The sequence below is a fragment of the Puma concolor genome, chromosome D4, assembly GCF_028749965.1.
Source record: "Puma concolor isolate L17-30 chromosome D4, mPumCon1.1.hap2, whole genome shotgun sequence".
Lineage (NCBI taxonomy): Eukaryota > Metazoa > Chordata > Mammalia > Carnivora > Felidae > Puma > Puma concolor.
This window is the reverse complement of record NC_141679.1, coordinates 13197010-13224004: the sequence shown is the minus strand read 5'-3', so window position 1 is coordinate 13224004 and position 26995 is coordinate 13197010. Positions and strand designations below refer to the sequence as shown.

General features: G+C 44.6%; 1 protein-coding gene and 1 long non-coding RNA gene across 10 annotated transcripts in view; one reads left to right on the top strand and one right to left on the bottom strand.

Annotated features, from left to right (window-relative positions):
* The window catches only part of TRPM3 (transient receptor potential cation channel subfamily M member 3), an 803813-nt gene that overhangs the window by 715960 nt on the left and 60858 nt on the right, over positions 1–26995 (top strand). For all 8 annotated transcript variants that reach the window (XM_086684995.1, XM_086684993.1, XM_086684999.1 and 5 more), the window contains 8 exons: positions 106–246; positions 3249–3278; positions 4144–4433; positions 5333–5561; positions 7937–8104; positions 12721–12861; positions 20305–20433; positions 24884–25135. In XM_086684995.1, coding sequence (XP_086541121.1) covers positions 106–246; positions 3249–3278; positions 4144–4433; positions 5333–5561; positions 7937–8104; positions 12721–12861; positions 20305–20433; positions 24884–25135 — 1380 coding nt within the window. The remainder of the gene's footprint in view (positions 1–105; positions 247–3248; positions 3279–4143; positions 4434–5332; positions 5562–7936; positions 8105–12720; positions 12862–20304; positions 20434–24883; positions 25136–26995) is intronic.
* LOC147574721 (uncharacterized) overlaps positions 11371–26995 on the bottom strand; it is a 30209-nt gene continuing 14584 nt past the window's right edge. Inside the window, exons 3-5 of one of the 2 annotated variants that reach the window (XR_015243460.1) lie at positions 20216–20409; positions 16024–16168; positions 11371–13055 (exon numbers count right to left, since the gene is read on the bottom strand). This is a non-coding gene — a long non-coding RNA (uncharacterized LOC147574721). Of the gene's footprint in view, positions 13056–14837; positions 16169–20215; positions 20410–26995 lie in introns of those variants that run through there. The other variant, XR_015243459.1, reaches the window with a different exon arrangement.

Here is a 26995-nt window from a genome sequence, read left to right as displayed (position 1 = left end):
TTTTTTTACTCTAAAATAGTTACAGAACACATGGCATAGAATCCCTAGTAAACCACGCTGTCTTTTGGATGTGTTTGTGTGTGTGTTTTCCTTCTTCCCTGATAGGGGAACCTGCCCCCAGACTATAGAATCAGCCTGATTGACATCGGCCTGGTGATCGAGTACCTGATGGGCGGGGCTTATCGCTGCAACTACACGCGCAAGCGCTTCCGGACGCTCTACCACAATCTCTTTGGCCCCAAGAGGGTGAGTTTTGCAGCAAGTTTCCTCTTCTGGACTCCTGGGAGTACTAGGGCGCGACATATGTGGGGTGTGGCTTCGTTATCTCCAAGGAGCATCTCAGATAAGAAGGCAACTGGTCTACCCACTTCTTCCTCCCTCCCAAATCCTTCAAAAGGAGGAAAGAAAAAAAGGCAATGTTTTGGTTGATACACTCCTTTCTCTTCCCCAGAAGGTCCAATTAAAATAAGAAACTGGCAACTGGGAGTGAGCCTTAATGATCAGGGAATAATGAAAGTCAAATTAATCTTATCTACCTCAGTGGTTTTCAAGGTTTTTGGTCTTGGGGTTATTTATACCTTTAAAAATTATTGAGGACCCCTGGACCCCCAAAAGCTCTTATGTATGGGAGTTCTATCTATGGGTATTATCATGTTAGAAAGTAAAGACTTAAAAATATTTATTCATTAATAGTTAATATTAATTCATTTTAAGTTAACCATAAGAAGCCCATTAGATGTTAGCATAAATAATGTATTTATGAAAAATAACGATTTTTGTGATAAGAGTAGCATTGTTGTACCCTTTTTGCATATTTCTGTAATATCTGGCTTAATAGAAGACAGCTACATTCTCATATCTACCTGTGCATTCAGTCTGTTGCCAGATGTTTTGGTTGAAATATACAAAGAAAAGCTGACTTCATACAGACATGTAACAAATATGACAAGTATATACATAGAGACAGAGAGAGAGAGAGAGAGAGAGAGAGAGAGAGAGAAGGAGCATTTTAATAATCTTTACAGATAATTATAGATATTCTTTTTTGAAGTTACATACATCAAAACTCAACAAGTGGCAGTTTTTTTGTTGTTTTTTTTTAATTTTATTTACTTTTGAGAGACAGAAAGAGATAGAGCTCAAGCAGGGGAGGGCAGAGATAGAGGAAGACAGAATCTGAAGCAGGATCCAGCTGTCAGCACAGACGCTGGGCTTGAACTTATGAACCATGAGATCATGTCCTGACCCAAAGCCAGAGGCTTAACCGACTGAGCCACCCAGGCACCCCACAAGTGGCAGTTTCTTAAAGATTAGTTGCAACACGAAATCTGAAATAGCTTCAGTGAACTTTTTATACTCTGTTACTTTAAAATTCATTGGTTGATCTTACACTTTGCATGGATCTTGTAACATCAAGGATTGTAAAATATTGGTTTGCTGAGTTACACAGATCTCACTGTTGACACATTTCATTAAACAATTTCAAAAACTCACATTCATTAATATCCCTTCCAATCTTGTCAGAAAAGTCTTTAACTTCTGAAAAACTGTCAAGGTCATGGGGGAAAGGATATACAAGTTTTCAAAAATTCTCCTTTTTTTCTAATTGCTGCTTGGAAAATTTTGAATTTTGCCATTGGCAACAAATACCATCAGTTACTTTCCTTGAAACAATAGCCCCACTTCGGCCATTTCCAAAAATATCTGCCAAATGTCCAAGACTAAATAAACATAGTTTGTCTGGCAGTCATTCCTTCCAGCAGACAGTGCATGAAACAATGTGGCCACAAGCCAAGGAACTGCGTGTTTGTCCTCAGGACAACCCATCATAGCTCAGTATGTAAGGAAAGCACTTAACCCATACTTGCCATTTCGTCCCTCAAAACCCTGAAAAGACATTTCTTTAGCATCGAAGATAGAGATTTAATAAAGTTAATATTTTTTTAGGCTTCATCAAGGGCTTCTTAAGTAAAAACTGGATTTTTGTTTGTTTTTAAACTTCAAGTGCATAACAATGGAACCTAATGACCGCTAGTAAAGTTTGGTGCCACTGCCTTCATTCCTGCCACCCTCCCCCCCCAACCTGCAGTTTTATTCACCATTCTTTTATGCCATCATTGCAAATGTTAACACAGTGTCAAAGACGAGTAACATCTTAGTATTAATAGGAAAACACCTTTGACTCCACAGAGACCCAGATATCACAGGGTTCCTGGACCGCATTTGGAGAGCTGTTACACTAGCTGGTGGTTGGCATGATTTTTATTTTTAACGAGGCTTATCTTCTGATTTTGAAAGTATTTTGTGGTGCTACGAGGCCACTTTGAAAACACCAGGAAGTATAAATAAGAAAAAAAATCACACAAATTTCAAACTGCTGGGCATTTCAGAAGCTAAAAGGAAAGAAACGGAGAGAGGCAAGGTCCAAGCTATTCCTACTTGAGTGGTCAAATCAAATTTGGAGGAATGGTAAGGGCTGCGACCTTACTATTTTACTCAACTTTCAAGAGAGCACTCAACCATTCTGTAACATTTAACACAGAATGGGAATCCCTGACCCCTGAGATGTAATTTTGTGCCTCCCCTCATTAGATATAAATCAAGGGCTGTAATCTGCTGAGTTGTCTTCTCTCTCCGTCATGGCCTGTGGCTATTTTGCACATTCCCAGCATGACCGTTGATGCTACAGTATGTGCTGGCACTTTCCACACCACTGAGCACCTTTTGCTACCATCGGCACATGCCCTTGTGGTCCCATGACCCTTTGCTCTACTGGACAGCTGCATAGGCGACATGAAGTATCTGAACATATATTCTGAGTAATATTCCAAGTCTCCAGGTAACAGAGGTATTTCAGAGGTTTGAGAAACATCTCATGGTTTGAGTGAACATTTCATGGCTTACCCAAGTGCCTGAGATCATGGAGATGTCGGCTAAATAAGATGGTTCTAGGAAGATGGAAGAAATTTTGGTCCATGAAAGAGATTATAAATCTGCAGGCTCTACCCTGGGGCAATCTCATTGTGCCCCTCTAGATATCTAATTTTCTGTGATTCACTAAAATCACTAAATCCCTAATTCTAGAATTTCTATAAATAGGTTCCTCTTGTAGCATTTTATTTAGTGAAATGAATAAATGCTATGTGGTACCATAGAGATGTTCTATTACCTGGTTAAGATATAATAGGATTCTTTTCTTACCTCTATAAAGAAAGATCTAACTTTATGTATAACATTTTTTTAAACAGCCCAAAGCCTTGAAACTACTGGGAATGGAGGTGAGTATTTGCCCAAATTATTAATGTCAATTATTTATATATATGTATATATATTCATTATTCATTAATATATTCATAAATATTCATTCATATATTCTTTATATATATTCATTCATATACATTCATATACTATATATATATACATATATATAAATAATTGACATATATATATTCATTCAATTGGTAAGGCTTAGTACATGATTCTAAAATAAGGAAGTGGACTTTTTCCCAGTGTTGAGAGGGCAAGTCACAGTAGCTTTGAAAATTCCACCCTGAGGTTACATTAGCAAGAAAATAAATCGTATTTGAAATACTAACTCGATAACCAAGGAAGCATATAAATTCCAGTAAATGAAATCTATTCATGGGTGTTTACAAATGGCAACTGATCCAAAGGCCAGAAATACTTCACAAATGCACCTGAGAGGTATGTAGAAACTCGAGATAGATTATCTGTTTCCCAGCTTTTGTTCATGTGGGTATTGTGGCTTAGGCACCTGCAAGTATAGGATGTCTTTGTCCTTTCAGAGAGAAGGGTAGTACTGTCCATCATGAGGCACAAATAACCTTACACGTAGGGGAAAAAAAAATGGACAAAAGTAAAGGAAGGAAGGAAGGGAAATTGAAAAATACCCACTGAAAAATACTTACTAAAAGTTGAAGTACAACACTGACATGTACCCATAGGGCTGATCTTGTTTTAAAGTTAGGAATGAGTGCTTCTGGGATAGGTGCTGGGAAAGGCTAGTTCATTCTGTATCAATCCCAGAGCAGGTTCCATAGTACATATACAGTAAACAACCATATGATATATTTAGTTGACTCATTTCTCACTCCACCTCTGTTTTTTTCCCTAAAATGACAGGATGATGTTCCCTTGAGGCGAGGAAGAAAGACAACCAAGAAGCGAGAAGAAGAGGTTGACATTGACTTGGACGACCCTGAGATCAACCACTTCCCTTTCCCTTTCCATGAGCTGATGGTGTGGGCCGTCCTGATGAAGAGGCAGAAGATGGCCCTGTTCTTCTGGCAGCACGGCGAGGAGGCCATGGCCAAGGCCCTGGTGGCCTGCAAGCTCTGCAAAGCCATGGCTCACGAGGCGTCTGAGAATGACATGGTTGATGACATCTCCCAGGAACTGAACCACAACTCCAGGTGGGCCAGCCCAGCAAATGGGGTGGTCAAGAGGGGGCAAGAAGAGGAGGCAGGCCCCAAACACTGGAGGGTCTGAGCTACCCAAACCATTCGGCAGAGGTAGTGTCACCTCAGTGGTACACACAGAGGGTGGACACGAATAGTTAATATTTATGGCAAACAGTGCTAGATACGCAAGTCCTCACAGATATGTAGATTTTATTTCAGCCTCTCAACTGCCTCAAGAGGTACGTCCTCTTATTATGCATATTTTATATTTAAAATTTTTTTCAGTATTTATGTATTTATTTTGAGAGAGAGAGACAGAGCACGAGCAGGCGAGAGGCGGGGGGGGGGGGGGGGGGGGAGAGACACAGAATCTGAAGCAGGCTCCAGGCTCTGAGATGTCAGCACTGAGCCTGAAGTGGGGCTCGAACTCCTGACCTGAGCTGAAGTCAGACTCTTAACCGACTAAGTCACCCAGGTACCCCTATTATGCATATTTTAAAGCTGAAGAAAGTGAGACTCAGAGAATTTAATTAACTTGTCCAGGATCCCAAGCTTGTGGTTGATAAGGCTCAGCTATGAACTGAGGTCTCTCACGTGTAAGAAGACCTACCACACTCTACTCGTTGATTTGTTTTGGTCTGCCTCCCCCATCCGTCGCCTTGAATTGGGGGCCTTGGGTACCAGGAGCATGTCCTGTTCGGCTTATACCCCCCAGTTCTAAACACGGTACCTAGCACATGGTGGACGCTTCATGGGTGTTGGCTACATGAACACGTGAACAGACTATACCCTATGAGCAACAATGGGGCCACACAGTAACCCCCTTTTGTGGCCTGGCCAGTGGGCCCCCACTTTCATCATCCAAGTCTCCAAGATGGCCAAAGGACAACCCCTCACATTCTGTCTTTCAGGGACTTCGGCCAGCTGGCGGTGGAGCTCCTCGACCAGTCCTATAAGCAGGACGAACAGCTGGCCATGAAACTGCTGACGTATGAGCTCAAGAACTGGAGCAACGCCACCTGCCTGCAGCTTGCTGTGGCTGCCAAGCACCGCGACTTCATCGCACACACGTGCAGCCAGATGCTGCTCACCGACATGTGGATGGGCCGGCTGCGCATGCGCAAGAACTCAGGCCTCAAGGTCAGCGCGCCCAGAAGGCCCTGTTGGCTGTGAGGACCGGAGGGTTGGTTTGGAGCTTTCCGAGCTGGTGGAACTAGGCATTTTCTTATCTCAGGAGGGTGGTTTTAAGCCCCAACCGTGACTCAAAATCTTCTATATAGTTTTGTTTTGTTTTTTTCATACAGAGACTACAGCCTACCCCAAGTTCTGCTAAGTCAGAACCTCTGGAGATGGCATGCCTAAACATTAGTATTTTGCAAAAGATCCAAAGGGGATGGTCACACACAGGTACCATAAGAGGTACCATTTGCTCTGGCATAAGCCATGCTGCACCAGGAACCGCGTACCGGGCAACATTGCATGGCCGTGCAAACCTCAATGCCTTGGCCCTCCTTTGTACCTTGTCATAGACACCTTGGCTCCCCCCAGCTATGCTTGAGAAATGTTTTCACCTGAAATAAAAATGAGATGGGTTTATGTGTAAAGATGTTGCTAGATCATCTTGGTCTGTTCTTAACTGATGAAAAACACGTTGCAGACCAGTTATGTAGAGTCTGAGTCCATTTTAGGTTTCTCTTACCCTGTACATGCACAGTTATATCTGTATAAGTTTTCATTTTTTTTAAGAAACCAGGGAGGATACAGAGCCAAGTGTTTGTAGTGGTTACCTTGGGGGCTGAAGGTACAAGACATGGGATGATGTGTGGCTTTGCTTCTTCATGTTTTCCTCAGTGTTTTACAAGGAAGACATTTAATTGGAAGAAGCAAAAGAAAGAGAAAATGGGAGAGAAAAGACTGAAAGGAGTTTTCAAATGCTTTCTCTGTTTAGAGTTTGTGGCTGTTACAACTGAAGCCAGGCTCATATTTACCTGGGAAATTCCTGGTCTAGGCAACTCTGAGGTCAGCCCAAGGCAAAAAAGGCCAGAGCAATCGGCTAAGGCCACCCTGATGGAACCAGCACCCCTCCCCCATGCCATCCTCCCTGCAGGTTTTTGGCCCCAGAGTCTCAGAAGAGCTCCATGAAGTGGGTCATGGGCACCCTATAGCTGCACTACCAGTGACCGCCAAGCCTGGCTCTCAGATCCGAGGACAGGGTGTCATGTCCCCTCGAGACTGCCAGCATGCCACCTGAGCCTTCTCAGGCCTGCCAGTCACCCTGAGTTCAGGGTCACCACCCTCCGTTTTCCCTTAGTGGCTCCAGAGTCCTTGTGGGCATTCAAGCACAGGCCACCCCTGCCTCATTACTTGCGGGTCATTTTCACTCACTGTTCAGGATCTCCCTGAGCCCTCACTTTGGTGCAGTTTCTTCAAGGAGGTTCATATTCAGAAGACTTATAGAGCAGAACCAGTTTAGTGATTGGGCGAAGAGGCGGGAGAAGATCTGGGGAAGACAAATCACGTGTGGGATTATCATTCAAATGGAGAATGAGGGGCACTGGGTGGCTCAATCGGTTAAGCGTCCAACTTTGGCTCAGGTCATGATCTCACAGTTTGTGAGTTCGAGACCACATGGGGCTCTGTGCTGCCGGCTTAGAGCCTGGAGCCTGCTTCCAATTCTGTGTCTCCCTCTCTCTCTGCCCCTCCCCCACTCGCGCGCGCGCTCTCTCTCAAAAATAAATAAACGTTAAAAAAATGAAAAACAAATGGAGAATGAGATTGCCCTCTCGTGAGAAGGGTCCATGTATTTATTACCATCACATGGAGGCTGAAGCATATTGTTTATACATGATAGAAACACAGTGCTGGGCTTCCTGGAGTGTTTGTGTAGGGGATTCTCATGGTGAATACAAAGCCCACGTGTGTGTGTGTGTGTGTGTGTGTGTGTGTGTGTGTGTGTGTGTGTTTCTGTTGTGCAGTAGCAAGTGTCAGGGGAATACTCCGAAATGAAAACATGCTTTCCCACTTGGATTTTCTCAAGGTCAATTTAGGACAAGGAGATACCCAGATGACTCCACTTGATGTGTTAGCAAACACATGCCAGTGGACGTGCATTTGAATTGATTTCACAAAGCCAAGCGCTAATGGCTAAATGAAAGTCTGAATTCTTTCTCACTTTTTCCTTGAGCAGGGCCCCTCATTCTCCTCAGCTTCCCCCATGCAAAGTGGGTGTTAATTGGGTGGATTTGGGTAAGATGCTCCTCTTCTCCAAAAACTACTATGTGCTGTTATGCGCAGCTACTACTGTGCATAACAGTTCCCGGATGGGCACGAGTGACCCTCTGCGTGTTAACATGTGCAGGTGCCTCACTCAGGGCACACACGTGTGCCCACACGCACGTGTGCACTCACATACACACCCCACCACCCTAGGCCCTCTGATTCTAAGAAAAAAAAAAACCACCCTCATCTTAATCCTTTAAATGTGATTATTATTATTATCATTATTATTACTTTAGGTAATTCTGGGAATTCTACTTCCTCCTTCAATTCTCAGCTTGGAGTTCAAGAACAAAGACGACATGCCGTATATGTCTCAGGCCCAGGAAATCCACCTCCAAGAAAAGGAACCAGAAGAGCCAGAGAAGCCCACAAAGGAAAAAGATGAGGAGGATATGGAACTGACAGTAAGGAAAACTATCGCGTCCTTGTCCGCGGGCGGCAAGCCTACTCCACCTTTCCTGTTGATACAACTTAAGACTCAGTGACTCCCAAGGTCACCCTCCAACCAGGTGCTTTCATTTAAGTGTGAGACCAGAGTATTACAAAAGTGTCTTCTCTAGGCACAGATAACATAACAATAGGGACTATTTCTGTGCAAAATCCTTCAGCCAGGGTCACAGGACAACCCAGTGAAATCCAAAAGCCAGGCACCCCCAGTTGTCCAAACAAGCCACGCTTTATAAAGGAGCAGGTGCTGGGGCAGTCTTAGCATACGAAGAAGGCAAAGGAATGTATGTGGGGGCAGCCAGCCGAGCCACACTGGGCTGGAGCCCTTCTGGTGATCAGATGCTACGCCTTTATCTGTCTTCAGGGTCAGGCTCACACATGCAGGACTAATTGAATTTTGAGGTTTGTATGGAAGGCTTTTATTAGCTCTTCTGGTATAATTATAGAACATGGATGCTTTATTCTGCAGCGAGAAGGGGCAGCTGGGCATGGGACAGCTTCCTGCAACCCCCGCCTGAGCAGTGTGACCGCTACTGGATCGTGTCCAAAGTCTAAAAATGTCACATGCTGTTAAAGAGACAAACAGGGCTTCGGAGCTTTGGAGACATCGCGCGACAGCTCCATAGGACTTCCTTGATATCCCCCACCCTCCCCACCACCCTGAGCAATGACTGTGATGACTCAAAAAACCTGTAAGGAGAGAAAACCAGAATTGGTTTTGCTCAGGTGACAAAAGGCCCTTTCCATTAGTATACTAGTGGGAGCACCCTGTGAATTGTTTTTCCTCCAGATCAACAGTATTTCCTTCCAAAAGGAAACCATCCCAGCCCCGAGTACAGCAGGGTATAGGCATCTGGCCACTCTTTTGACTGACCAATTATTCACAGTTTTTGACTCACAGAGTTAAAAGCCAGTGTCGGTTTTCCATTTCAGGATTCTTATAAAAACCAGTGGAGGCGCCTGCTCGCCTCTGTGACAGGATCAGATGACTGTCTTCCCTAAAGATCTTACTATAATTTTCGCCTCTGAATCCTTCAAGGATAGAGAATGATATTTTAACCATTAACAGAAACAGTAGTACTAATAATACCAAATCTTTATTAGAGGGGTAAAGAGTGTTCATTCTGGAGCCAGAATCCTGCCCCAACACCTACTCACTGTGAGACCTCGGACACCATTTCTTAACCTCTAACATGGGAATGATAACATTGTCTCGCTCACGGGCAGTTTTGCAGTTTAAAAAGTGTACACGTCACTTCTGTAGACTGGGGCCTGGCATATTGTGAACCTTGATAAATGTTTGCGAATATTGTTAGGATGGCACTAAATGTTTGACGTGCGCGTACTCATGGAATCCTCACAAAAATCCCATGAGGTAGGTACTGTTATTATCCATTTTACAGGTGAGGAAGCTGAGACTCAGAGAAGTTAAACTGCCCAAGGTTACCTAGCTAATTAATTGCAAGGCCAGGATTAGAACCCAGACATAGAGATCCCATTGGCCATGCTTTTAGCCTATAGCCTCAGGGATGCAGAGAATTTCTTCTTAGTCTCAAATGTAGGCATTCACTTGGTTTGGTCTACCTCATAGCAGAAAGAATCCAAAAATAATGCACGGGCCTCCTACGTCAAGTATGACTTGGCCTTGAAGCCTCAAGGAAGGACCCTATGAAGACAGCCACAAGCTGAATCACAGTTCTCTCTGGGTGGGTCTCAAGGAAGAAAACAAAGAAGGCAGCTCCCTTCTGCTCCGTGTGGAGCTTTGAGAACCCGATCCTTCAAGAAATCACACTAAAGGATGCATCTCTCGACTGAGAGCAAAGTCTGCTTCCCAGAGAATAGACCCTGCTGTTGTTTACTGAGAACCTGAGGGAAAGACCTCACACTAGCTCTACTGCCTGGGCTTCTTCCCCACAGGCAGAAACAGCTAGAAGGAAAGGAAGAAGGGATTTTGTGGACTGGTAAAGTTAGGGCTGGATAGCAGATATCTTTAAGCTGGAGCCTCTTTTGACCCTAATGACAAATTCTGTCCCTGCTGGAGCACTGGTGTTCCTTACCCTGGAGAAGATTGGAGAATGCAGCGTGCTGACACCTCCACTCCTTTCATAGGAAAGATATTTGAAGTTCGGTGCTAAACCAATATATCCTTTCTTGGATGGGAGCATTTTCCCCTGGCCCCTCCAAAATTATGCACAAAATATGAGCTTCAATTTCATTATCAGTAGCCTTTAGTGGCCTAGTTGACTTCAATGGATCTTTCCCAGACTTGACATCTGTGTCCAGCCAGCAAAAATTCTCAAATCCATATTATGTAGTGTTGCCTGTATTTGACCCTATTACATTCTGCTTAAGGAATGTAGTCAAAGGAAATGTTTGACTACTGGGAAGAGAAATCAAGAAAATCAGTCAGTTAAGCTGCTTAGGCTGGAATTAATGAAATTTCGAAAATGCTTTACTTAAACCCACAAAAGAAAAGCTTTTAAAAAATGCATTCACTTGGGAACGTATCTGAATAATGAAAGCAAGATAGGCCGTGTTGTTTTTGTTTTTTTTCACCTGCATTGCCAGATACATGTTTTTGCACTCTGCCTAATAAAGCTCCAACATGTCCAGAGACCCAGGGCATTGTCTCAACTCTGTTGAGGAAGCCACTCTTTCTAGCGTTTACCCCAAGATGTCACTGTCCAAGATGCCTACAACTCCCGAAGCTGCCTTTACTAACATCCCATTATGTCCCCAAATTGTATTGTATTACTGAGCAAATAAAGAAGCAGAACAGAAGCAGGGTAATTATGTTACATAAATTATAAATTATAGAAGGATGTAGCTCAGAGTTTCTTGAGATCAGTGGTCAATATTGATAGAAGTCAAACGTGCCATATCCATCATGGAGATTGACCCAGCTCACTGATCAAAATAAAGGCTTGGATAGGCCATCGAATGGGATCTTACCTATTCATTAAGTCAAGGTAATTTCCTAGCCATAGAGGCTTTAAAGGAATGGAAGTTGCCTTGTTACCTTCTCCAGAAATCCTATTGGTTACAGGTTCATCATTTGCGATTGTTACATATTTAAGAAGGTGGATAGTTGAGGCAATGACAAAAGTAGTTGGAACTATTTGTATATCTTGAGTAAGGTGGTTTGAAACCAGAATTATCTGCTCTCAAATTCAAGATAAACAAATGGTTTCTATAATTAGATCTCTCAACTCTAAAACTGTATCCCACTCCTTTTTCCTATCCTAAATCCTTGTCAGTCACTGAGTAGTTAGAAGGATTTGCCCTGTTCTTACACTTAATAAAAATCTCATTTCCAAAACATGGTAGAACTAGCCTTGTCTTAGAATAATACCAAAACAATTAAAGTCAAGAAATTATGCTATAATAGAGCCCTAATAACACTTTTCTTTTTCCTGGCGAGAAATTCCCAACCAGATTATTTTCGTCAAGACTATCCAAGAAAAGTCTCAGTTCATTGTAACTAAACACTAGCTAGTATACACAGAGCACTTATTAAGTGCCAAATGCTTATTTATTTGTAGACCAATCCTATAGCAGGTGCCATTATTACCTCCAATTTAAAGATAAAGAAACTAAGATTCAGAGCGGTTAAAAGATTTACCCCGGGTGCCATGGATTCTGAGCATCCAAGAGAGGATTCGGTCCTCCTTCTGAATGACTCAAAGTCTGGAACTCTTCACCAGTAGGATCTTCAGCCATATTTGACTCATCCTGCCACTTCCTACCCAGACAGGCATGCATCTGCCTTTTCTCAAAGTCTGCCTTTTTTGTGATGTTTTATTGTCATTTTTGCCACTGCTGTTGACATGGGTGAGAAGGAAATAATTCGATTCGTAAGGAAACTTCCAACAGCTTGGAGATGAGGCCTCTCCAGGTCAGGCCTGACTTCTAGTCCCACCCAGCAGAATCTCCCATGCAGAGGAAGGCATTGTGCTTAGAGGTCGCCATGAAACTAATCCCAGCAGTAATTTGGGTTTTATGAAGTTTGAGATCAGGGAACCAAGGTTTATGCCTAAGGGTTGAGGAGAGGTTTCTAACCTAACTAAGCTCCAGGCACTTCAGATAACCTCTCTAATACTCGTAACCTTTGGGTAAGTTAGATATTACTGGTCCAGTGTGTTTGTTTGTTTATTTGTTTGTTTTTACTTAAGAGTCATTAGCATGAGTAGATAGAATTCAAACCCAAATCTGCCTGTCTCACTACTATGGGGAGGGGGTGGAAAGAAAAGAGATTCCTGGCCTTCCGAGGCTATGCTCTTTCTCCTCTCAGAACTCTGGTATCTTCCATTATGGAATCTTCCAGAGCTCCCATGGCAGAAGAGAAGATAATGGTAACAGATATCCCTAAGACCTTCCATCCCAGGCACATACCTTTGATTCTATATATGACGCAAATGCACACCTAGGGAAGGCACAACCTGTGAATCTCTGGGGACCTTGGATAAAACCCTTAGGTTCTGTGAGCATGCATTCCTGATGTGTAAAATGAGCACATTGAATCGCATGCTCTCCAGAGCCCTGCAATGATGGTGTCGATTCTCTTCCACTGTAGGCGATGCTGGGACGAAACAATGGGGAGTCTTCCAGAAAGAAGGATGAAGAGGAAGTTCAGAGCAGACACCGGTTAATCCCCCTGGGCAGAAAAATCTATGAATTCTACAATGCACCCATTGTGAAGTTCTGGTTCTACACTGTAAGCATCTTCCTTTTTCTTCTTCCTAATGGGTGACCACAAAGAGCCAATGTCAATTTCACCTGCACCCTTGTGGTTTCCTCTGTGAGTCATAATATAAGGATCACACAGGCAGGGATGAAAGCTTTTCCCAAGAGTTCTGTAAGACGTGTGGAGTTTGTGAGGCGGCTTCTACAGCTTCTGCATTTCTCCTCCTTGCAGAAAATAAAGGAAATGGTAAAAGTGAGAACTAACAGAAATAGAGGTGGGACGAGTATGAGTCTGGCAAAAAAATAGATGTCATTTTATAAAACACTCGTGTGTTCTGGATGGATGAGCGCTGGATCGGAGTTGCCCATTTTAGATGCCAATCCTGGGGGTAGGGAACACTTGAAGGGTAAGGGCTGAGCAGAGTTTTCAAAGTAACGCCACTAAAGGTGGGTAGCCTAAGTGTGTAACTACTCCCAATCTGCTAGTGTCATCAAACAGCCTTTCTTGTTCAGACATGATGAAACAACATGCCAACCAAAGCAGCAAAAACTACTCGAAGTAACTACAGTCACAGTGGAGATTGTTCCGTGCGCACCCTGCAAATATTTTGTCTTCACAGGATGAAATCTTGTCCCTGAAATAGCCTCTTGATATGATAGAAATGGCTAGACTCTTGGTTTCCTACTTCTGTTTTTCATGAAGGTGAGCTTCCCCCAGGTCATCTCTGGTTCTCTCCAGTCACAGTGGCGCTGTGCCAGATGAGGGACAGGTGTCTGTATTTTTGGCCTTTCTCACAACCAGCTACCCACCAGGCACCTTAGTCAGCAAAGGAAAATCCTAGTCTGAGGCCAAGATGACTCAAATGACCAGATGAGGTGTTTCTGTGCATGCGTGTGGTCCCATATGCCAACACTTAACGCTGCCTTTCAGTGAGGCTTTCTGAGCCTCAGCACTGTTCACATGGGGCGCAGAAAAATTCTTTGCTTAGGAGGACTGTCCTGTGTACTGTACCATGTCCAGCAGCACCCCTGGCCTCAGTTCACTAGATGCCAGGAGCACTCTCCAGCCCCCACGTATGACAACCACAATGTCTCTGGACATTGCCAAATGTCCCTTTATGGACTTACTTTGCTACCAGGTGAAAACTACTGTTGTAAACTATGGTCTTAAAAGAAGATATAATTGAAGTATAAATATTAGATTTTTTTAGTGCAGTAAAAATTCAGGTTTGTGAATACTAAAAATAGAAAATAATTCTCCCCCGAAAAAATTAAGACGTGCAAAAATAATTTCCATTTATATATTTTATGCAGATATTAAATTTACCTTGCAGGAAACAACTTAGTGGGTGACAAGCATGGACTTTGGGGTAAGACAGGCTGAGCAGAGATCCTGTCTGGGCCCCTTAGTATTACTGTGTGACCTCAAACAAGTTACTTTAGCACTCTGTGCCAAGATTCCTTAAGATGGGGATAATAATAGTACCTACTTTGTAGGGTTTAGTAAAGATTAAATGTGTTAAAATATGTAAAGCACTTAGAACAGTGCTTGGAACGTGTAAGCACAATATAAATGTAACTGTTTTTATTCCTAGGCTAGTCACATTGCATGGCAATAGTCCGTGTTTTTATTCATCCATCCACCCAATAGTGATGATATCATTTTTTGAACACCTACTGTGAGGCACTGTTATAAATTCTTTACATATATTTTCCCTAATTTAATAGTTTTATCAAGGTAATAATTTTACCAAAAAAAAAAAAAAGATAATTTTACTACATTTTACACCCACTTCTGTCCTTCCTTTTATACCAGGATGCCTCAATTACCCCAGCCTAGAACAGGGCTTGGCAAACTATATTCCCACAGGCCAAATCAAGTCCCAGATCCAGGCCTATTATTGTGGACTGTGAGCTAAGAATGGTTTTTACATTTTTAAAATTGAAATAAAATCAAAGGAAGAATACTTCATCATACATGAAAATTATATGAAACTCACACTTCAGTGTCCATAAATCAAGTTTTATTGGAACACAACCAAACTCATTCGTTTACCAATAATCTGACTGCTTTTGTACTAACAACTGTTGAGTCAATTACTTGCTATAGAAAGACTGTCAGGCTCTGAAAGCCTTAAAAATGAACTCTGTGGTCCTTTACAGAAGAAATTTGCTAACTCCTTATCTAGAGCATAAAAGAACTAATAGAAATAATAGTATAAAGAATTGCCTATCACCTTTACAAATACGAGACTCATTTGTCCTATCTTTCTAAGACATCTCTCTCTTCTCTTTTCTTGATCATTGTTCAGCATTAACATTATTTCCTTGATTCCCTTAGTCCCCATTTATTCAGCTGTGACAATTTGTTGGCCAAGATGCTTTTAAGTCACAAATGTCTTGGACAGTGGTTTTCAGTCTTGACTACACATTGGGATCGCCTGGAGCTCTTTAAAAAACAACACCACCTGGGTTCTATGTAATCCACCTATTTATCTATTAAAAAAATTTTTTTTAAGGTACCTGGGTTCTCTATTCTCAGAGATTCTGACATCATTGGTCTGGGCACAACCAAAGCTTCACGCTATTTCAAAGGACCCAGGTGGTTGTAATGAGTAGCCAGGGTTAAGAACCACTGCCCCAGACAGAAGGCCCAGTATTTTTTTCCAAAACTTCTTTGATGATAAAGAATTTTGTTAGAAATGCACATCGTGGCCCTATCACAGACCCATGAAATCTAATCTCCAAGGAGTTGCTGAAGAGGCTATATGTTTAACAAGCTCCCCAAGTGAGTCTTATAGTCCAGGAAGCTTGGGACACACTGCTCTCCTCGTATCAGATGCCTCCGAGAGGTGGAGCCTGTGTGTCTGGCTCCCTTCTGCACGGCTGACGGTAGACTCAGCAAACCCATTGGACTGGACACCCCAGTCATGTTGTTAGTGTTTACATAATGACTTCCAGAAATCCATAGCTGTGTGTTTACAAAGCCTAGGCCTCGAGGAAGTGCATGGAGATGAGGAATGCCAGATTTTTAAGTCTCCTCCCCAGAGATGCTTAACAGTAAAATTCGCTTTAGATCAAACCTCCCATTTGCTTTCGGATGTGTTCCTTCCTATAAGAGTATTTCCCACTCTGGTTTCCAAAAATATCTCCTTCTGTGTACACTCCCAAGTTTCTGAAAGAGGGAACACACCTCATTTCCACATAAGTTCACTTCCATATCTTAGCAAGTTTCCAGAAGGCCAGGTTGGGTCCTCTTCTGTTCCAAGAAGAAAGGAGGCAGGGATCCAGCTGGCTCCCAGATCTGGTCTGTGATGAGAGTCATTTCAAGTGCCCAGCTGGAAAGGATGCCGTTGCAAGTTATAAAAGAGGAACCAAGTCAGAGGGCAAGGGATATGCTCTGGGCTTCTCCAGCATGGACAGACTCCTGCCTCTGTTTGAACACCACTGTGCCCCCCACCCCTCCAGGGGCAGGAGGAGAAAGCTCACCAGGGATCCACACAACCTGAAGAAAGCTCTGGTGCTTTCATTGCATAGTTTGGGAGTTGAGCATCTTGGTTAATGGAAAATGTATAAAAAAAATATATGAGCAAATAAAATGCAAATCCTTAGAGGATGCCTACTGACTTAAATAAGCATCATGAGGTTATGTTTCTGTTCAAAGTTTTGACATTCTACACACAACTTGTTAAAGCTTACAGAATATATGTGTGTAGACACACACAATTTTAAAGCATGTCATGTTAAGGTAATCTGTAGCTAGACCCCATGAATGTTGGTGAGTTCTAAGATAGGTTGCTTCTCAGACAGCAGACAGTCCTCTGTTGTGCCATTTAAACATGTTTAAAGTCATATTTTTGGAAGTCTATATTTTGAGAGTTGTCCCAAAATGTTATATTATAGCTTGAACATGGAAAGAAACGCATTATAGAGTAACTGGATTTAAAGAAGAGGCTGAGGGGCATTTGAGTGGCTCAAGGGGCTGAGGGTCCAACTCGTGATAGCAGCTCAGGTCATGATCCCAAGGTTGTGAGATCAAGCCCTGCGTCGAGCTCCGTGCTGGGCCTGGAGCCTGCTTCAGATTCTCTTTCTCTCCCTCTGTCCTTCCCCCACTCACTGGCTCTGTCAAAAAAAAATAATAATAACAAATAACAGGCTGATCGTGGAAGAAGCATAAGCAGTAAGGAGGGCAATTTAAAAAAGGAGAGGTATTGGGGCGCCTGGGTGGCACAGTCGGTTAAGCGTCCGACTTCAGCCAGGTCACGATCTCGCGGTCCGTGAGTTCGAGCCCCGCGTCGGGCTCTGGGCTGATGGCTCAGAGCCTGGAGCCTGTTTCCGATTCTGTGTCTCCCTCTCTCTCTGCCCCTCCCCCGTTCATGCTCTGTCTCTCTCTGTCCCAAAAATAAATAAATGTTGAAAAAAAAAATTTTTTTTTAAAAAATAAATAAAAAAGGAGAGGTATGGCTAGTTAACCAGATCAAAAGGAAACAAGTACTGAGGTAAGAGGAGATGAGGAATGGAAGTTGCTTGAAAAAAGAAGCAAATAATTATTTTAGCCACCATTCATTTGGCCTCTACAACTGTTAGGAACTAGATACAGGGGCGCCTGGGTGGCTCAGTCAGTTAAGCGTCTGACTCCGGCTCAGGTGGTGAACTCACGGTTCATGAGTTCGAGCCCTGCATCGGGCTGTCTCCTGTCAGCACAGAGCCCACTTCAGATCCTCTGTCTCCCTCTCTCTCTGCCCCTCCCCCACCTCTCTCTCAAAAATAAATAAACATTTTTTAAAAAGGGAGATAGATATGTATTCTCCAACCCCCCCCCACCTCACCCCCCCCCCCCCATCCTTCCAAAAGCTCTGTAAGGTCAGTAGCCCTCGTCTCCATTTCACAGGATGGAGGCCCAGGCAGGTGCATTGATGTACACAAAATGATACAGCTTGGAAATACTCGAGCTAGGATTTAAATCCAAGTTTCCCTGACTGCATCTACATTCCTTCAGCCAAACCAATACACTAAACCTGTATTCGGAGGACAGAGGCAGGTTGGAAGAGATGCTTAAATACTAAAATGCAGAGGTTCTGGAAGAATTGTGTGGGTGTCACTGGGCCTGCGTGTGACAAGAGAAGATAGTTCTTTGGAATGTGTCACAATGAATTGGGTGAAATAATAAAAACCAGGGCAGTTAGAGAGACTCATTTCCCCTAGAAGCAATAAATATGATCCAACAAACAAAAGGAAGCAATCAGAAAGAAGGATTTCAGGCCAGAAGGAGGCTGAGAATATGTTTTAGAGTTTCGCTATTGAAGTCTGCTGTGTCTTGTGAAATACAGTACTCGTGGGGACCGAGAGTGGATGCCCGTGTATAACGGTAAACAGGAACCATATGAACCAAATTGCATTTTAAACAGTATCCCACGTAATTTCAAGTAGAGCAGATGCCTCAGGTGAGGTTTCCACACTGTGCTAACAGCCCCAGAGGGAAGGAGTGGGGGCCGAGGTGTGGATTAAAGTGACAGTCCGTGAGGGGCACCTGGGTGTCTCCGTCAATTAAGTGTCTGACTTCGGCTCAGGTCATGATCTCCAGGCTCGTGAGTCTGAGCCCGCGTCGGGCTCTGTGTGGACAGCTCAGAGCCTGGAACCTCCTTTGGATTCTGTGTCTCCCTCTCTCTGCTCCTCCCCCACTCACACCTTGTCTCTCTCTCAAAAAAAAAAAAAAAAAAAGTTAAAATTTTGTTAAGTGACAATCCCTGAAGGGGTGAGTAGACAAGAGCGCATCCCTGAGGTGTCAGGTGGAGAAGGAACAGCCTCTCCACAGCTGCCCTCATGCTTCCGCTCCTGACCTCACTGAACTCTGACATATGTTCACCATGCAAGAGACCAGAAATTATATGGTTGTGTCTGTAAATGCGTCATCATAGGGGCTTTAAAAATACCTTTGACTCCTATTCAGAATCTATGTATCCATTTTATTAAAAAAGGAAAGGAAGGAAGAAAGACAGCGAGCGGCCCCATTAGCAGAGAAAGGAACGTTTCTCGAGCTCTGTGGGGCCGCCAGTTCCCCTTTCTGTCTCGCAGTCAGGCTGTACCTTTCCCCACCTGCTAAGGTGCCTGCAGGGCTCCAGAGTCACACTGTATCTCCAAGGCCTCCACCCTTTTGCCCACACTGTGTCCTATTCTTTGCTCTGTGGGCTCTGAAGAGTGCAGACAGGAATAAACCCGCTCTCACTTCCTGCTCACAGCCCCCGGGGCCCCGAAAGCCAGCGAGCGCCTTACTCAGCTTGAAGCGTTGCCTAGAGAAGGTTGAGCTCCTATGCCATTTCCCCGAGGGGGAGTTTTTCTCCAGAGGTTCCGCGGGCCCTGACACAAGAACCCCACCAGCCCTCCTACACTCCACGCACTCATCTAGACATAACCTAGTCCTCCAGTGACAGTCACTAAACCTGAGCCCCCAGGGGTTTTCAGCGGACACCCAGCACCTCAGCCAGTGCTATCGGGATTCAGCCTCTGGGGCCAGAGCCCCATGAGGCTTAGGCCCCCCTCCAAGCCATAGTTGGCTACAGGGACCCATTCCTTTCTATAAATTGTTTTATCTTCTCTTGTTTTCTTTCAAAGAAGCAGAAACCAGGGAGGAATATCCCAACTTGGATAGGGTGGGGAGGTGTTGCAATAGAAAATGGATAAAATCCTCCCAGGGCACTGCTAAGCCAAGCTCATTAAGGTAGGAGGAGAAAAAAGAAGACATTAACTCAGAAAACAATTCAAGTGGGACTTCAAGATAAAATCCAGTCTATTTTTATGTTGGTTTGACCAGTTTACAAGTATAGTATGTGCCTTCCTTTCCTTCCTGCAGACATTTCACCTACCTGGCATTCATTAGGCACAAATCCACCGTGTGCCCTAGTTCAAGAACCTGAGGCTCCAGGCGCCTGGGTGGCTCAGTCGGTTGAGTGTCTGACACTTGATTTCAGCTCAGGTTGTGATTTCACAGTCCTCGGATCCAGCCCCACCTCTTTGGGATTCTCTCTCTCCTTCTGTCTCTGCCCATCCCCTACTCATTTTCTCTCTCTCTCCCAAAATAAAGAAATAAACTTAAAAAGAAAAAAAAAAAAAAGAACCTGAGGCTTATGCATGAACAAGAGTAGCACTGAGAGAAGAGGTCCCCTTTTTAGCCAGAAAGACACAAGAAACGGTAATAGCCAAACAAAAAGGATGCATCATGGCACAGAAGTAAAGGCAAAGTACTGGACCCAGGGACACATGTAAGGGACAAAAGGAAGATAGCACATCACATTATTTCAAATATTATAGTCATTTTCTTAAATTCTTTGAATAGTTTAAAGCCTTGAAGTTCATTCTGTTGTGAATTCTGAGTCCTGCTTGCTGACCTTGCTCTGTTCTGCCATGCAGCGGCCTTGCCCAAGGGCCGGGCTCCCGGGTCTCCGTAGCCAGAACACTGTATTGTGTTTCCTTACAGCTGGCGTACATCGGATACTTGATGCTCTTCAACTATATCGTGTTAGTGAAGATGGAGCGCTGGCCTTCCACGCAGGAATGGATTGTCATTTCGTACATATTCACCCTGGGGATAGAGAAGATGAGAGAGGTAACTGCTTTCATAAAGGAGAACATAGGAGAAAAACAGTGGTCGGTTACCTTTGTGAGTGGAAGGGAGGGGCGATGCTAGGGATCCAAATTAAGCCAGAAACCGTTTTCTCTATGCTGCACAGAAATAATGGACTCGGCCTCGAGGGCCGGTGGCAAACCTGGGGAGGCGTCATAGTGTGTGTTTTATAGGGTCATCACTTCACGCCTGCTCGGGGTTTGCTCTAGCTTTTGCCAACAGATCTCTTTCCCAAGAAGAGTTGTCTTCGACACTTTACACGTCTCTTTCCTCGACCCTATAAACAAGAGTTTTCAAATTTTCCCATTTTTCCACTTTTAACTCCCATTGCAACCCCTTACTCTGGGTCTCTTTGGCACTATCATCCAATACCTATGATTCTCCAAATGCATTTCAGCAGCTGTAGAAGGAACTACGCTTCCATTCATTAATTTATCCTCCACTTTATTCCTTCTCAACATTTATTATGCATGTGCTGAGCACCAGCCTCTCCACCAACCCTAGGAATCACTGAGGTGGGCTGAATATATTTCTTGTCCTTCGGGTTGGGGGTGTGGGCCCCTCTCTACGCCCCACATCCCCACCTTGTTAACCCCACCCCCCCATATGACTTGCTTGAAGTTCAAAGCCAGAGTCAGGGGCCTTCCCAGTCTGAGCTGCTAAAATGAATGTGGTCAAGCGAACGTCCACCAGAGGGCTCTGCAACTCTGCTCAACGCGCTCCACCAACCCATTCCCTACGCTGTAGGGAAGGCACGCTTGTGTGATGATTCTTCTGCATTTCCCCCTGGAACTACAGTCATCAGGGCAGGTCTTTTCTGGAAGAATTACTCTCTGTCAAGTCCACTGCACCTTCAAGAGCTCTCGAACAATCCTACTCCCAAAGCTACAGTGAGTGAGAAAATACATCGGGATCCATACAAAAATGGATTCCTACAAATCCACAAATTCACCCTTGCCTTCATTACCAACAGGTTAAAATACCCTTAGTCTCTTAGGTTTTAGTTCTCTTTCAGAGAAAAGGATGCAGTATCTATTAGATGCCGTCATACTGGGATCATTTAAAAAAATCTCTTAAAATACATTCAGAGCCCTTCTTTGGGGTTTTTAAACTGCTTCGGGGACACTTAAATTCTAATCAGCATGTCCCCATGCTGAGAGTTTGGAGGTGTGCACTAGTCCCTTTTTATAAAAAGCTGGATATTCTTTTTAATGGATGCCCTGCCTGGCCTTGTTCTAACTAGTTGTGTACTGTTCGGCCTCCCCATTCACAATGCCTTCTACTTCCTGAGCACGGCTGTGATTTCCCATTGGTAAACTGAAAAAGCTGTAATAAATTTGCAGTGCTCTTTGTGTAGCGCTCTGACAACGGAGGCCTGCTACCGCTAAGGGCTCTGGTGCTGTTCAGTGCTAGCTCCTCTCCTGTGATTTAACGCCCAGATGCATATTACTTCCCCATGATAAGCAGAAAAGGGAAAGACTCGCGCAGGGAGACTGGAATCCCTCCAGGGACGAGGCTGGAAGAAGACAGGGAGCAGCCTGTACTCCGTGGACTGTTCTGGAAGAGGCTGCCAAGCAGGCGGGCTGCCAGGAACCTCCCGGCCTGGATATCCATTTCTCCTGAGGCGGCATGTAACAGTGGCCCGGGCTCTGCAGGGTCGGGTCAGCAGGGGGTCATCCCAGGAGTCCTGGCTCCGGAGGAGGCCGCGCGGGGAGGCCCCCACCGCCTTCGTGGGCGATCTTTTCCTTGTCAGCCTGGCTTGGCCGCACCCCACACCCCCACCCCAGGTCCCGGACCCGCTGAGGAAGCTCAACCGCCCAGGGGCTGCGGACCCCACAGGTCCCGCCTCCGCGTTGGCGTAGGGCGCAGGCACGCAAGATCCCGGACACGTGGAAATCTCCGTAGGCTTCCTGGCCTTCAGGGATATACGAGCGGGGCTTTGTGGTTTCACAGGCGGCCCTCCCATTCCCAGCACCACATACTTCCGCGCGCAGTCACCAAAACAAGCCGCGGGGATCCCTCAAGCGACCGGAACTGTTTACACCGTGCGTGGGCGGACGTTCTCCCGCCCGGACCCTCCTCCCGGCAACCCCGCGAGGGCCAGACCTGGCCGCGGCGCGAGGGCACGCCCACTCCTGCGGTCGCGCCCACTCTGCGGCCACGCCCCCTCAGAGCAGAGGGTCGCGGCTGGCCCAGAGCCGGTGGGAGAAGCTTTAGGGCCCGGGTACCTGCGTTCCTGCTTCACCCTAGCCTCTCAGCCTTTGACCTCCCCCCCACCTTTTTTTTCTTACGTTGGGATTTCACAGAAATATTTCCACAGTTTAGAAACTGATGCTATCAATCTCTGTTGACCAGTTGTAGGAAAGTGGACGCAGGGGTAGAAAAACTCCAAGGCATTTCCCCTCCGCCCCCCTGCCCACACGCAGGGAGTTTTCCCTAGCTAAGACGCAGCGGTGTGAGAAACCGCCAGGACGACGTCAGCTGCAGGAGTCCCTGACGGGGAGGACAGTGCTTCTCTCAACCTGTGGACCCCAGCTTGCCCTGAGAACTTGTTAGGAATGTAAACTCTCCAGCCTCACAGCAGGCATTACTGGAGCAGAAACTCCAGGCGTAGGGCGCGGCCATCGTGTTTTCACCAGCCCCTAGGTGATTCTGATGCCCGCTCAAGAAACCCTGGCCTGGGGTTTAGGGGTGAGTGTAGCCCTACAGAGGAGGAAGAATGAGGCTACCAGCTGGCTCTGGCATCTCGCACAGCATTCCAAGCCCTCGTCCTGACTTACTAAGACCTCCCTTCCTTAAGTATTTCAGGTCACGGCAAACCATTAAAGGGGACAAGAGGATGCAAATAAACAGCTGCAGATTAGACCCTGTCCCCTGTCTTTGCTTTCCTCTCTTTTGAGAGGAGATTCCGAGTTGGGTGATGGCTCAAAGAGATTGAAGTCTCCGGGTAAACCCAAAGACCCAGCTACGCAGCCTCTATAGGCCAGCCTCCCTGGCTCCTCACATCCGGGGACAAGCTGTGGTGTCGGACCAGTGGGACCCACTCTCCAACTATGCGTTTCATAGAGCCTCTGTGTGGCAGCAAAAAGGCCCCTCTAGATTTGAGGTAAGTCAGAGCCCTACCCAGTACCTAATGATATGTAGCAGTCAGTCAACAAACATTTAATTGAGAATCTGTTATGTAACAGGCCCTGGGGCCCAAAGGGTGTGCCTCAGAGTTACAGTCTAGTAGAGATGATAGGTGGGTAGACCAACACAGACAACATGTTTACCTGCATACAGAAGTTAACTTCATAGAGTGACAAACTCTTCAAAACCGAAGATAGGGTAATACATTAGCAAGTGACAGGGATGTGGAGGCCCCTGCAGGTAGGATAGTCAAGGAAGATCTTCCTAAGAAAGGGAAATTAGAGCAGAGACCTTGAGGATGAGGAGGAGCAAAACATGTAAAATTCTGGGAGAAGAAAATGCCCACCAGAAGGAACAAGTGCAAATGTCCCGAGCATATAATGAGCCGCTATGTCCGTAGGTGTGGAATGGGGGGAATGTGGTGGGCTGTGAAATGAAGCCACCGTAAGGAGTTTGGGTCTTTCTCTGTGTGTATTGGAAGCCATCGGGAGATTGAAATATTCATTTATCACAATTTGCTTTAGTTTTTGTTGTTGTTGTTGTTCATACATCTCTCAAATCGCTCTCTTTTTTAGATTGTGGTATAATTTACCTGGAAGAAAATAAACAACTCATAGGAAAATAATAAACTCATTCTTATTTATAAGAAAATAAACTCATTCTGTTTACCCATACAACTGTGTGTAATCACCACCCAGATCACGGCTTCAGTTTTTAAAGATCATTCTGTGTGCTAGTTAGAGAATGGGTTGAGGGAGAGTAGACACCGATGGTGGCAGGAATACCAGTCAGAAGGCTGTTGCAATCATCTAGGTGATGTGGTAGGACTGAGAGTACGATGGCAACAGCGGGTGGTGGTGAGCAGTGGTTGGATCAGATTGTATTTAGAAATAGAGGTGATATTGATGCAGATTATATGGATGCGATGAGAAGAATGAAGGAGTCCTCCCTGGTGGTCTGAGTAACTCAATATGGTGGCACTCTTTACTGAGATGGAGTGGAATTTCAGATATTTGCAGTGTATCAGGAATCTGTCATTTCAGAGCAAAACCCTAATGGGTATCTTAGGATAGTAAGGCAACCCAAAGGATCAAACTTCTTGCTTCTGTTTGCCTCTGGAACGCTTGTATCTTCCTGGTCTGAGCTTAGCTCGGTGGTATATTCATAGCATGCAAATATTCAAGTAAACACAGGTAAACAAAACAAGCTACTGATGTCAACTAACAGACCAAGCGTTTTCCAACTGGACCTAAAATGTGGACTGAAACCAGACCTAACCCCGCCCTCTTTTCCTGTCTTTTAGATCCTGATGTCAGAGCCAGGGAAGTTGCTACAGAAAGTAAAGGTGTGGCTGCAGGAGTACTGGAATGTCACAGACCTAATAGCCATCCTTTTGTTCTCTGTGGGAATGATCCTTCGTCTCCAAGACCAGCCCTTCAGGAGTGATGGGAGGGTCATCTATTGTGTGAACATCATTTATTGGTACATCCGTCTACTAGACATCTTCGGCGTGAACAAGTATTTGGGCCCATACGTAATGATGATTGGAAAAATGGTAAGCAGGGTTCTCTGATTCTGTGTTATAAATATGCAGAGGAGAAGTGGCAGTAATAGGAAGAGGAAAATCATTCATTTGGGCCTGCTGTGATGGTCTGAGATGGCCCTGGGGGTGTTTTGATTTTTAATTCCTTTTGAGCGTTTGGGAGTTTGACTACATCTGTATACATCACTGGAAAATTAACGATCACTCACCCATTTACTTACTGAAAAACATACACAGATCAGCTCTTTTGGGCTAAGCACCGGAGTAGGAGTTGGGTATTTAAAGGTGCTCATTCCGTGAGATTGAAGATGAGAAAGAAGCAATTACCATACAGTGTGCGAATGCTGTTAGAGAGATGTGTATAAAGGAGCATAGAAAAGACAACGTAGGTCAGGGACGGCTTCGTGTGGAGGTTACATTTTAGCTGGATCTTGGAGGAAGAGTGGGTCTCCACTCCAAATCTTTAAAAGATTTTTAAATCTTAACGTTTCTTCTTCTTTTTTTTTTCCTAAAAAGTCCTTGAAAAATTCCTTTCCCTACACAAAGGGAAGGAAGTACAGTCTATTTTAGTTGAGTTAGGTTGAATTTTATTTGGATATTACGTTCTATCCATATATCATGTATTTTGTTACACTACTGGAAAATGGAGAGTTAAAACCTGGGTTCCAGAATGATGCCCCTACCTATTCTTTAAAAAAGAATCCCAGAGGGCGTCTGGGTGGCTCAGTCAGTTAAGCGTCTGACTTTGGCTCAGGTCATGATATGGTTCATGTGTTCAAGCCCCGCATCAGGCTCAGTGCTGACAGCTCGAAGCTGGGAGCTTGCTTCGGATTCTGTGTCTCCCTCTCTCTCTGCCCCTCCCCCACTTGTGCTCTCTCTTTCTCAAAAATGAATAAACATTTAAAAAAAAAACTTAAAAAATTTAAAAAAAAAGAATCCCAAGTGGCAAACTAATATGCTTTCCCACAAATGGCTGTGGACTTGTTCCTTGACCACCCTGGTTTCCGGACTCTCTCTGTAAAGACTCAGCCCTAGGAGGACAGCAGTAGTGTGAACCCTAGGAGTGCACAAATATATCAGCTCCTGCTCCAGACTCACTAGAAGAAGAATTAGAGCCCTCTGCTCAGAACCTAGGTGCTTCTTATCAATTACCCCACTTTTCAAAGTGTGACCCTTACTTCACCTTCACAGGGCATATGTGGAAAAGCCAAATACCTCCATCCTACCATGGTAAACGCCTCTTCCTGAAAAACTCTGTTCTAATAACCTCCAGTCTACTTCCACTTGTGGGCTGTCAAAAACTAACAATTGGTCAATAGCTGTCCTTTATCATCCTCCCTCAAGTTTCACTATATACATCATCACAGCTGACCTTTCAGTCAGCAGATCTGTGTTTATCATTATTATTAGTGTGTGGGTGCACGTGTCACTCTACTGAAACGAATCTTAAATAACCAAGACTCTTCCTACAAAAGCGCTGATAAACACATGTAAAGGGAAGGAGAATTTGAATCCAAAAGGTAGGAGTTATGAGACCTTGAGAAATGTATTTAACCTCCTTAAGACCCAGTTTACTCATTTAAAGTAATTATAATAAATGCAAGGTTATATCTTGCAGGGCTTTTGTGATGATTAGAAATAACACATGCCAAGTAGCTGATAGGGTCTGGCTCATAGCAGGTAGTTGATAAAATTGCATCTGTTATGTTTATGTGTGCCTTCTTTATGAAAGTACAATAAAAAGTGGGGAGGGGGTGAGATATTGGTGAGCACGGTCATTCCACTCTATTCCTAACCCTTTTATACAAAAGCTTGAGACCTATAACACCAGTATTGCTTAGGGGAGATATCACCAAGCCCATTCTAGAGAGG